The sequence below is a fragment of the Lethenteron reissneri genome, chromosome 3 (assembly GCF_015708825.2).
Source record: "Lethenteron reissneri isolate LAM-NWPU_2019-01 chromosome 3, ASM1570882v1, whole genome shotgun sequence".
Lineage (NCBI taxonomy): Eukaryota > Metazoa > Chordata > Hyperoartia > Petromyzontiformes > Petromyzontidae > Lethenteron > Lethenteron reissneri.
The window spans coordinates 1,001,555-1,014,493 of NC_083781.1; the positions used below are offsets into that span (position 1 = coordinate 1,001,555).

General features: G+C 49.0%; 1 protein-coding gene across 4 annotated transcripts in view; it reads left to right on the forward strand.

Moving 5' to 3' along the window:
• Window positions 1–12,939, forward strand: part of SUZ12 (SUZ12 polycomb repressive complex 2 subunit) — a 52,133-nt gene that overhangs the window by 15,748 nt on the left and 23,446 nt on the right. For all 4 annotated transcript variants that reach the window (XM_061555157.1, XM_061555177.1, XM_061555166.1 and 1 more), the window contains exons 5-9: window positions 2,939–3,010; window positions 4,680–4,732; window positions 5,310–5,401; window positions 10,730–10,982; window positions 12,000–12,102. In XM_061555157.1, coding sequence (XP_061411141.1) covers window positions 2,939–3,010; window positions 4,680–4,732; window positions 5,310–5,401; window positions 10,730–10,982; window positions 12,000–12,102 — 573 coding nt within the window. The remainder of the gene's footprint in view (window positions 1–2,938; window positions 3,011–4,679; window positions 4,733–5,309; window positions 5,402–10,729; window positions 10,983–11,999; window positions 12,103–12,939) is intronic.

Here is a 12,939-nt window from a genome sequence, read left to right on the forward strand (position 1 = left end):
TTGCGCACTGGGCAATGAACCTGGCGACCCGAGTTCAATTCCCGCTCACAACCAACACCAGTGACGATTATCTGAACCCGTTCTGGGCCTCCCCTAGGTCGACTCTGCCTCCAATAAGTACCTGGTGCGGTGTGTACACATCGCCACAAGGGAGACAAAGGTGGCCGGGCTTGGTGCTGGCCACCCACACCCTCGTGTGCCCTGCCAGCTTTCGTAGGTGCTCGCTAACAGCACTTGACCCAACAGTTAGTTCAGGCTATACGGGGGTCTTTGTATGAGGGAGATTGTGAAGCTATTTGTCTACATGTGAATAGATAGGTAGAGAGATGGACAGATTTAATTTGTAATCATGAGAGCACCAATTCAGTAAGCGAGTTTGTTTATAAACGTGCAACTCTTATAACCTATGTTATCACGAGTCCCTTTTAAAGGAGACCTGGAATTAACTACTGGCACACGAAGCATTTTATATGGGAACCAAAATTCAATGAAATGTAGCAGTGGTAATTTAATAGGTAATACATTTTGGTGTCTGGGGTCACTGTTATAAAAAATTCATGAAAAAGTGTGAATGTGCATATTTTAATATCCCCTTCTCAAACCTGATCGTCCCTAGCATCTGTGTGTATGTCTGCGTGTATGTGTACGTGTGTGTGTGTACGCCTCTGCATGTGTGTGTGTGTATATCTGCTTGTGTGTTGTGTGTATGTGTCTACGTGCACGTGTAGGTGTTTGCGTGTGTGGGGAGCGGTAACACAGTGGTTAGCACTCTGCACTATGAACCTGGTGACCCGAGTTTAATTCCTGCTCACGGCCAGTGGCGGTGACGATGAACCGGTCCTGGGCCTCCCCTAGGTCGACTCGGCCTCCAATGAGTGCCTGATGCGATGTGTAAACATTGCCACCAGAGAGACAAAGGTGGTCGAACGTGGTGCTGGCCACCCACCCCCTCGTGTGCTGTGCCGGCCTTCATAGATGCTCGCTAACAGCCCTTGCCCAAATCGTCTGTTAAGGCTATACAGGGAATCTTTGTTTCTTTTCTTTGTGTCTGCGTGTGTGTACGTCTCCGTGTCTGCATACGTATTCATACGTGTGTGCACGTGTCTGCATGTGTGTGCTTCTGCGTGTCTGTGTGTGTAAATGTGGCTTGCAGACCATGACGACCCTGTTTTTTCTGGCGCACACTCACAGCGAGAAGTGGAGCAAGCGTTTTTTGTTTGCGGGTTGAGCCTGTGTCTCAGGCTGTTTGCATTGCCTCTGGAACGATAATGAATCCTTGGGAGTGGACGAACCCGGCTCTTGAAGGAGCTGTATTTATATCGAGACGGGAGGCGTGGAGAAGGGTGCATTTTGCTCATCGATTAAACGCTCTTGAGAGATTAATAATGTAAAAGGCATGGATGTGATTCTGTGTTTTGTATTCTTTGGAATCTGGAAACAGATGGAGGTGGATAGTCGCTCAGTGTTTTGGCGACGTGTACGCGATGGAAGTTTAAAAGCATAGCAGCAGGAGGCAGTGTAAGCAGCATTGATAAGCAAGGCTGTGCTCACGACTCTTAGGATGTTTAAAAAGTCGGCGCGTCTACACACACGATAAAATGGGAAGTTCTCCATTGGTTTCTCTGAGCTGGAAGTGGAAATTGCACATTCCCATGGCAGGGTTCAGTCCAGCCATACAACAGCCAGTGTTGACTTTCAGTCACCTGGTATTTATTTTATTTAACCGTGGAATCTACTTGTTACATCTCAAGCTATGTTCTTATGTAACCTATATTCATTGGGTTAGACTAAGTGGAAAACTGGAAAATGCAGGCAGACCTCGCTTAGCGCGTGACCCTCAGAAAGCCGACTTGTTTAATGATGGGCGGGGGGGGGCTGGTCGACGTGGAGTGACGTCACACGCGTTACACACTGACATTCTTGGGTAAATATAGTAGTAAATACCCCAATGAAGTCCTCATTGCTTATGCAAAAGAAATACAGTAGATCATCGGTTATCCGGCGACTTCGGGGAGAAGGGGGCGCCGGATAAAAAAAAAATCAACGAATAATCACGTTTAAAGTAGCTTATTTTTGCATAACATATTTTTCGGTGTTTTGTATGTTTTTAGTATTTAAAATTTGTTTACTATATGAAATTGGCATAAATAAACTTACGAATACACAAAAATAAATATCCCAATGTAAAAAGTTACCGAATTTACTGTATACCGTACTTACCACTCTAATCTCGAAGACTCGATATTATGGGCTGATATACGTAGGACTACAACAACACTCTTGTTTCAACAACTTGTGTTTTACGATCGCCAGACTGATGCGAACGCCGAATTACACGCACTTCAGGCTGGATGGCCCCGAATAGTTTCTGTTTTTATTACTGTCGTTATTACTCATGAAAATGTATATACGTGTTAAATTGAAAAATGATATAATGTACTGTATATAATATTTGACATTGAAATCAAGCATAGCTACTTTTTTTGTCACGCAAACGGTGCCGATCACCTGACTGGTTACAGCCTTTGGAGCAGCTTTAACGGTTTCACCGGATCGGCCCGGGACCGATGATCAACTGTAATGCTGTCGGGAATGCATCCCCATATATACAATGGTATAATGAACCCTTTTAGCACTGATTCGATGAATGTTCACGTCTCCAGGAACGCATCTTGAGTACTAAGCGAGGTCTGCTTGTGAGCCAAGTTAAACACGGTTTACGTTCACGTGACGAAATGCCTTTTGTGTTTTTCTGTCTCTGCTTGCTAGCTTCACCTTTTCCACATGAGGGTGGCAGCGCGAAATGCACGTTCAATGCTGGACCTTCGTGACGAATTTAGCGATGATCGGTCGTTCTCTGCCGACAGATGTCGCTGCTGGTTTTCTGCTGCTCACCCTGACCCCTCTCCGCCCCGCGTGCCCCTCTGTCGCTGTGCAGGAAAGTTTTCAAGTTGGATGAAATGCTGTCTCGGGTCGAAGATCAAATGAAGGGGGACCCCAGCGCTCCAAGGTGGGTGTATGGCTGCGCCGAGTGTCCCCGTGGCATGTAGGTGTGTGGAGCGAGCTGCCACGGGGCGCCTCGCGGCCCTGGTAAACGGCAGGGCAGCAACCGTATCCATAATCAAGGTTTTTGGGTCAGATCGCGTTATTTATAAATGTGTCGTAACCCTCCACCACCCGACACGGCCAAACAGTAAAAAATGTGTCAAGTTTTCAAAGGACAAATTAATTGACTTCTTTAGCTCACCGGTGTGCTGAAGAGAGAATCAACAGCATTTTAAAATTTGAGTACGACGTTTCGCTGATGATTACAATCAGCTTCATCGGGCAAGAATGGTGAAGCTCTCCTGTTGCTTCCGGTCTTAAATAGAGCAGCATCAGGGTGACGTCATCATTTAATTAATTTCAATCCAATCTGGTGCAGTGATTCGAGGCAAGGAGGGGGAGGGTATTGTAATTATATAGATTGGTAATCATTCAATTGTTATTCATTGGTATTTGTTTCCCTTATAAGGAATTGTAATTATATTTATTTGATAATACGCTTCCAGGCCGCACTAAGCCTGTAGCTGTCAGAGCGATTGAAATTATTTCTGTTTCTCTTAATTTTCATAACGTTGAAGTGTTGTGTAAAACTAATTATTACTCGCCAAGAATCCATTGAAATTGAGAGAAACAGAAATAATTTCCATCGCTCTGACAGCTACAGGCTTAGTGCGGCCTGGAAGCGTATTATCAAATAAATACAATTACAATTCCTTATAAGGGAAACAAATACCAATGAATAACAATTGAATGATTACCAATCTATATAATTACAATACCCTCCCCCTCCTTGCCTCGAATCACTGCACCAGATTGAGTTGAATTAAATGATGACGTCACCCGGATGCTGCTCTATTTAAGCCCGGAAGCAACAGGAGAGCTTCACCATTCTTGCCCGATGAAGCTGATTGTAATTATCAGCGAAACGTCGTACTCAAATTTTAAAATGCCGTTGATTCTCTCTTCAGCACACCGGTGGGCTAAAGAAGTCAATTAATTTGTCCTTTGTAAAGTGACACATTTTTTACTGTTTGGCCGTGTCGGGTGGTGGAGGGTTACGACACATTTATAAATAACGCGATCTGACCCAAAAAAACCTATATTATGAATAATATTGGTCGCGAAAGCCTACGTGTTATAGCAACCGTATCGGTTTCCTCAAGGGCACTGGGTGGGTGGGAGGGAGGCTCCTACTCTGGCACACACGCCTGGTGCCCATTGTCTGAAGCGAAGCAGCATAATTTAATATCGCGCCGATCACGCTTTTACACGTGACCCAGGGTTTGTTATCGTGAGCGTTGGGGGCCACGTTAACCTTGTTTTTGAGATCCACCTACCGTCGCCGCAGAGCGGCCAATTGCACGTGAGCTGCCTTTGTGACGACTGTGCTGTTGTCGAGCGCAGCTCACTCTCCATTGGCTACGGTGCACTGGGGGGGGGGGGGGGGGGTGGGGCTCTGCTTGTGAGGTTGTGGTGGGTGTAAGTGGATATTTTGTAATAGATACATTTACGGTGTTCTGAAGATATTGGATTTTCTATAGAATAGGAAAGCAGTTGTTTTGTCCATTTATTTTAATTATCGTTATTATGACACCTATTAAACTGAGGTTTGTTACCTGTGTTTGTTTTTGTAGCACACAATCGGGACATTTGCAGCTAAACTTCACTGGATTTTTCCACACGAGTGGTAAGTTGGAGTTTTTTTTTAATAACTGGAAAATTATATGGAATTTCTTCCATCACAATTGATTTGCTATGAATTTTTCCACTGTCACACACTACACAGACAAATGCCTGTCCACATGGCCCATCCGCCGAAGGCCTTAATTTTATCAAACACTCAGTGGGGGGCTGGTTTATAAGCCTGTCTTGGCATGTGCAGTGTGTGCTGTGTACCACGTGAAATAAAATGGAGGTGTTTCGTGTCATTAAGTCCACTAGTTGTCGTAGCGGCGAGGGCAAACGGAGATAGTAGGAGCTGCACGTGCATCCCGCACATCCGATTAGCACGGTTGGCTACATATGGTGGGAAAGAAGTTCAACATACATAGACAAACATACGTACAACATACACACGTACAAACTGAAATCGAATGGTCGCAGCCCCCTCGACTCTGTCCGTGCAGTCGAGCGTCGAGGGAAGGAGGCTTTCTGTAAGAGTAGACTTGGGGCGCTGAGCATGCGCCTTGTTGAGGAGGCGAGGGCTCTCGTGTGGCCGTGTTGTTGAGTGTTTGAGTGATGAGGGCCTTGCCTGCTGTTTGCAGGCACAGAAAAGGCAACGCAAAACTCTGAGAACGAACAGAACTCGGCAATACTGGAGGTGCTCCTCGTCAAAGTGTGCCACAAGAAACGCAAGGTGTGGCCCCCCCCATCGTTGCACGTCACCACGAGTCACCGCTCGTGAATCTCTCGTGGCCGTCGGCTCGCCGCGGCCGTGCACTCCTCCGCTGCGTGCGTGCGCACGTTCGCAGAGCGGAAAAACTGAGATATCGCGTACCGAACTCGGGTCGCCCTCTCACATCCCCGCCACCTCGCTACCCATGGCTTAAAACCCTCAGCCAGTGCAAGTCACTGTCCCTACCTCCAAACTAAACTTTAACGAAATGAACTGTAATATATCCACCGTTTTTGGTACGGCACCTTGAGATGTTGTCGCGTTCATACGCTTTATAAATCTAACATCGTTTCTGCTAACCATGACGCGACTACAGGCGGTAAGCCCGAGCCTTGGGCCGAAAGTAAGGAAATTCGTACGGAAATCACGGGCATGAGGAGCTTCATAAATCGATTGCACGCATGTCCCTGTTCTTTTTTCACCAAGTTTTGTGTGCATGTTGAATAAGCAGCCATATTCAGGTGGAGTTTCCGTCACTATTCACGTTTGGACGAGCTGCTCACCCTAGCCTAAGCCCCGACAGCGGTGCCATGCTGGGCTTCGCAAGCTCACCGCCGTCGTTCACGCAGCAGACCAGCCTGCTCCGAACCGGCTGCCACCTCGCCATCACTTTGTCTCGGAAGCAGCTTAACATGTGATATTTAAACCGTCACTGTTAGTCGCGTTTTCTTATTTTTTAAACCGTTTAAAGCAAATGTGACTGCTACGTCGGCGTGTGAGCCGCCCCGGCTCGTGAGTGTTGGCAGCAAGCTGGCCACGCTCCAGCGAGTGCGGATTCGTCCACCGCGCTGTATATTATAGGCCCGACTTAGTTTGCCGAAACCAGCGTGGCAATCTGCACATTTTCCCTCCGCTCTGCATTTTACTTGTTAATTGCGCGTTGACCTAAACGGTCATTTGTTCGATATTTATTCCGGATGATCTGCTCGGACTTGGGGGTACAAGATAAAAAAAAAACTCCCGGTGAATTGTGATAATATTCTTGGTCCTTTCGGTAAAGTCACGTTTTCTATTTACGTGACTTTATCGAAAGAACCAAGAATATGAATTCCTGCAGTCACAAAAGTTTAAAGTCTGAATTGTGATAATTTTCAAACGTTGGCGGCACCGCCGCCGGGGACGGTAGCATCTCTCGCTCAGCAGTGCAGTTGTCAACACGTTTGGCGTGCCAAGTCGCACGGTTTTGGATGCAGGCGCAGCGCTGCGAGGTGAGGCCCCGGGGCGTTCAGAACGAGGCCCCAGGTGTGCTGCGTGGGCGACAGCAGTGAACACGTGTGTGGTGTGTGTGCGTGCATGCGAATCCCAGCGTGGCGACAAGTGTGTAAGGGTTAAGGCAGGCGAGCAGCACTTTTTAATGTGAACAGTGTCGAATGCTGGTGTTGTTTGTGCCGTGAGCGAGCTTTTACTCACTATAATGCTGCTAAATATTCATGTTTTCCCCTGGTTAGGCTCACTTTGAAGAGAGCACCTGCAGTGTCTTTTGCTTTGCTCTTAGTGCAAAGTAAGGTTTAAAAAATATCGGCACCTTGCAGGTTCTGCGTTACCCAATTGAGATTTGGTGAACGTGGCTTTTTCGTGCTCCCCAGAAGGTGATGCTGCTGGGTGTTAGCGAATTGCCTGACCCCGGGCACATGCAGTGTCGGACAACGAGAGACGCGTGGATCGGACAGCCCCGTGTGTACACCGATTGTGCCAGTGTTTTTTTTATATATACAATCGGGAGGGATTTATGTTTCCAAGCCTCGTGAAAAGCGCCATTGTCCCACGGTATGTGGCAGACGCAGCATAAAGAATTTGTCAGTTGTCTCACCGCTCTAGCGATTGCGGTGTTCGTCACTGGTGGCTGTGAGTCAGAAGTGAAAATTCTAATATTTCTATGGCGAAGATGAGTCTTGCCATGGGAAACCCACAGTTAATATCCCTCAAAGTGGCGCTTGTTTTAGCAACTCGTGAGGATGATTGGCTGTGTTTGTCTCGGAGCAACATATGAGCTTATCTGCCATTTGATCGTGTTCAGTGCTTTTCACATTTATTTACATTGCATTGATTTACAGGTAACAGAATGAGTAAAACCTCAGTACTAAATGTTAAAGCTGTCACTATCTAACTTGACGCGAGTGCTTTTTTTGTCTGAACCAATTAATTTTGTAACGATGCAGACGGCAGTTGGGTTGCGCGTGTGTGTGAGACGTCGGGAGTCGTGGTTCCGTGGCTTCGGATGTCTGCGGTGATCCCAGCTCTCATTGAATTTGCTGCCACGTACAACGCCAATACCTCCCAGGGCCCAAACCTGGCCAAGGCCCCGTCCACCTACAGCCCTTTTGTCAGTTCACTGCTGAATAGGGGGTTGGGGAGTGTTGGGGCGCGACATCCTCTCTTCGCGTGGGGTAGTTTGACCGTACTTCACGATGCCGGTCACTGCTCATTGGTGTTATTTAATTCAAGGTGAGCAATAGCTGATTACTACACAGTCACTCACACAAAGCCTACAAATCCTCATTTAACTGTTACTTGAGGGGTTAAATTAACCTCACGTGTGTCTCAAGTGAAGCGTGTAATCTTGAAGATAATCAGGTTGAATTACTTGAAAAGAAATGCCAAACACGTGATTATGTTGCGCTGCCTCCAATACACTTTGAATAACCTGTAATCGGGCACCCATTACTTTTCAAAATGAACCCTCCCAACCTGTGCACGTGAGCTCGTATGCGAGGAACACCGCTCCACACCCAGCGCGGGTGGGGGACGCTAGAGGGTAATGCAGTGTTGACGGTTTTAGGTCGCTTGCCAGCTGCGAGATGAGATATGTGCCCGGCCGAAGAAGTCGTGTACAGAACTAGAGGAGGAGGCCGTGTGGGGAGGGGGGTTTCTGAGCAGTGGAGGCGTTGCTGTTGCTGGAATCGCCGCCTGGCATGGGGACCGCGTTTGCGGAGCCGTCCCACCGCTTGTTTCGCAGCTACCCGTGAACCATGATGTCACACGAAAGCTGCCACCCACGCGTGACGCCGTGCGGCCTTCTCAACGGGCTCGCTCGTTGTGGCGAGCGCACGAGCTTTTTAGCTCGTGGCGTCGGGTCTTCTTCTGATTTTACATTTTAGCCTTGCGCGTAAAACGCCCGTTTGGCAGGCGTTTACATCGGCGGTACGTCATTGCGGCGCTGACGTTTCGATTCTCCGTGTGTTTCTGGTAGCGTTTTCTCGGCGCGTCTTAGACGTTAGCGGGGCGACAGAAGCAGCCTGTGCCCCACGCTGAGCCGCGAGGCGGAGGCACCAGCGGAGCGCTCGCATTGACGCTGGTGCTCGGGCCGACGGAGCGAGGCACTGCCACAAGCCACGCCTGTTGTAGCGATCGTTAAGCAGCAGCTTTCCCATCTCGGAATCGGAGTCAGAATGTTTATTTATCCTGGAGAAATTCGATGAGCTGTGAAGCTCTTCTTTCACAGATGTCCAGTTAGGGGCGAGTCAGAAAGTTACAACGGCAGCTGTGATTGTACCGCATGTTTGCGCGAAACGCCGAGAAAGCTCACGTTTTCAGTTAAGAGCGCTTCTTCAGAGAGGGGGAGTTACAAGATGTTTGCCGTTTCTCTCTGGCAAGATGCTATCAACCGTTGTGTTTTTGGTCCTACACCGCTGCCACTAAGTTTTATTTCTGGCTGTGATCGCTGCTTGGAATGTAACGGGGATTTAAAAGTATATATTTTTGCAAGTGTGTGTTCAGAGAGTGAGTGTATTACACAAGCAAGGGACAAGCCCAAGAGCCTAGCACAAAGCAGCGTTGTGGTTAAACATGTGTTTACAATTTCCTGACGGCGCAGGTGCGCACATGGCCGTTACTTTATCCGTCTTGTGTTTGCCTTTTTGGTGGGGTTCAATTTCTCGCCGAATATTTTTCTGGGTCACTGGTTGACCGGAGTGGGTGGCACGTGATTCTGTAATAGCAACAGCCCGAAACGAGAGATAAAATACTCGATGTGGACAGGCCAGGCTGAAATGGAAACCCTGCCCCTTTTACGACTGTGCGGTGGCAGCGTGTAGCACAGCGAGTTGAGACGATTTCCCGGACGGGGATTTGACCTGCGGGGGGGGGGGGGGGGGGGGGCGACCACTGTGTTTATTTTTCACCGCGGGCTGAAATTTGGCGGTAAAGTTTTACTTGCTCACCCATTTCATCGCCGCTGGGTCGCCGCTAAATGAGATAATAAAACGACTCTTTTACATCCTGTAAGATCATTTTTTTTAATGCATGCAAATCGGTGAGCCTCGTCGTAATTGCTTACGGGTCTGCTGTGCTCGTTTATTTGGAATGCAAAACTTTGTGAATCTTTTAATTGTCATTGTAACTCAAGACGCTGTGAAAAATAGGGCGGGTACATGAGATAAGGGACAGGAGACAGAGTATTGTACATGGGTGAGTGACTATAGGAGCTATTCCCCGCACCTCCGATGATCACGGTTGGCTACGTCCAGTGCGAAAGAAGTTGTACATCATACATGAATACAATGGAACAGGTGCAATTAGAATATAATATGGGTTAGGTTCAGGGTAGGGAGAAAAATGTATCATACGGGGAAAAGAAAAGGAACATTGGGAAGGAGTGGGCGGTACCAATGAGTAGGCATACCTGTCAACCCCCCTACGTTTCACCCGTATTCTTGTACAGGGAAATTGTCTTTACAGGTCCATACAGCGTACGTACAGCCATTTCAATACGGGCAAAATAAATTGTCTTTGTTTCCCCCTTGTGATGGGACTTTGTAGGATAAACGTTGAGATTTATAAGGGCACGGCGTGACCAATACGGTCTGAATTGGTCTGTAATAAGGTAAGGCACTGATAAGGGATTGACAGGTATGAGTAGGGGAGGAGTTCCCGCTGATGGGGGCAGGAGAGGAGGAGCGTGACCTCTCTTTGAGGCAAGGTTGATTTGGAGGTGTCGAACAGAGACCTTGGTTGCTGGGAAATATGAAACGATGCATTAATTTGCCGAATAACGGAGGTTCTTGGGCGATCCGTGGATTCCTATTGCATTCGTATTGCGTGAGAAGCAATTGAGATTTGTACGTTTTGTGTTCGATTGCCACGTGTCCCCTCTCCGCCACCAGAGGCATTACATTCACCACAGTGTAAAAAGCACAAAATTATTTATTTAATCACATCACGACCATGAATCGTGACGAACAAATTGCAAAGGCCGGCGATTTGTGGCGCAACTAAGCGCCTGGTGAAATCAATAATCGCAACATGCTTGTGCGCCCGCGTGCGTGCGTTTCTGTGCTCTTCTTGGCGCAGGATGTGAGCTGCCCTATCAAGCAAGTGCCTCTGGGTAAAAAGCAGGTGCCTTTGAACCCACCGGTGGTGGGCGGAGCCAGCAAGGCAGGGGCGGGGGCGGGCTGCCCCTCCCTCTCCATCCCCCATGGGGAGTTCCAGCCAGGGAATCCGCATCTCGTCAAGTCCTACTCGCTGCTGTTCCGCATCTACCGGCCGCTCGGGCGCGAGGGTCAGGGGGCTGCCGGCTTGGCCCGCGATGCCGACGAGAATCTGGGTGCGTCCGAGGCTATTTATTTTAATTAAAATGTTTAACTCTTTTCCCCCCTCCCCACCCCCCCCCAGTTGTATCCCCATTGTGCTATCCGCGTCACGTCATGAGACCAAGAATCCATTCCCAACTCTTGCAGAGCGGTGCAATCGTTCGTCTGGGTGTCATGTGGATTTCGTGGGCAGCGGTAATGTAGTGGTTATCGCACTGAGGTGACTGATGTTAGCTCGTGGCTGTAATCAGTGATGAATATCTGAACTGGTCCTGGGCCTCCCCTAGGTGGCAGACATCAGCACTGGGAAGATAAAGGTGGCTGGGTGTGGTGCTGACCAGCCACCACCTCGTGTGCCGTACCGGACTCCATCTGTGCTCGCTAACAGCACTTTCCCCAACAGTCTGTTCAAGGCTATACGGGAGCTCTTAGTCTTTGACCATATTTCACCACGCTTGTCGGTGTGGGCTGGTGCAAGCATTGATCAGAGATGTGGGAGCATCGATCATCATCAGCCGTGATCCATCCACTGCTGGATGACAGCCTTTCCTCGCCCCCGCCGCCTCTCAAGAATATGTGATGCAACAATCCATCCATAGTACCGATGTACAATGATGGACTCTGCTGCACTGTCCACTGCTGTGCTCGGCGTAGCACCATGCAAGGCCTGGCTGCACGCGTTTCATATCATGGATCGCACCCATATTCCACGGTCCCAATGCGAGCGGGTGTATTCACGTAACACTTCGGTCGGCGTGGCAGTGTCCAAGTGTGACTGTATGTGAATAACGGATCTCGCCATACACTAGGTTTACCATGTGATGGGCCGCGTGGTGCGTCGCACCATCGCAGTGTGACCGCTTGGCTGTGTGGGTGGCCATGTGCTGCACCCACTGCTCAGCTTCCCGTGAGTCCGCTCGCTCACCGCTTGCAGGAATGGTGTGTCACGACACCCCCCCCGCCCGGGAACTTACGCGCAGGAAACTAACATCCCCCCGTTGCCGCGTCCCCCCCACCACCCACTACCCCAGACGTCACGGACGACATTCCCAGCAAGCGGAGGCGCAGCTCGTGCCACCGGGAGGACACGGAGAAGGTGTACACCTCGGAGCTCACGGTGTTCGATAAAAACAGGTCACTGTCCTCGGACAACGCGCCACAACACTTGTGTAGCGACGAAAGGATGAGAATAGTTGCGTACAAATTGGCGCCTGCTCGCGCCTTTCTCATGGCGCCGGGCTCTTGTGAAGGAAGGCGGCGCTGTGTTTCACACATGGACGTAGTCTGGCAGCAGAGAACAATGTTGCTATGTCTTAATGCCAATTGAGTAATTTGTGGACGATCTTGGACCATGACGCCCGGCACAAAAGATCTATTCGTTTCGAATGACGTCAACGGGATATTTTAACGTCCTCCGTGAAGCAGATGGCGTGTGTTTGCGTGGTTAATTCAGCCGCAATAATAACCAGGGCGGCCGCCAGGTTACCCGCGAATGTCGGCAACCAGCGGCGCACGCTGGGCCACGTCACCGCTCCAAAAACGAAATGTTGGCCACGTTTAGCAATGAGACTTGCCGCGGGTGTAGACATTTCAATTGTGTGTTCATTTTTCGTCGCAAGACTAGGCTGCATAGTAGATCACAGTACAGCGAGTAGGTTCCTGGAACATATATACAGGTAGTGCCCAACTTACGAATGCCCGACTTATGAACCAGCTTCCAAGCAAATTCGCAATTGAAAACTGAACCGCCGAATTATTTTGTTCGGAGGAGCGATCCTCCGCGAGAAGTAACAAGTTTATCAATGCTTCCCTTTTTGTTGAACCGTCAGACATTTCACGACACTGACCGTATGGGGATTTAAATCCAGTGCGTTGTGTTACGACTTACAAACGGGTCTCAGGAGCGAATTTGGTTTGTATGCCGAGGACTGCCCGTGGACATTTCCAAGCGTGCTTCTCTCATGCGTGGGT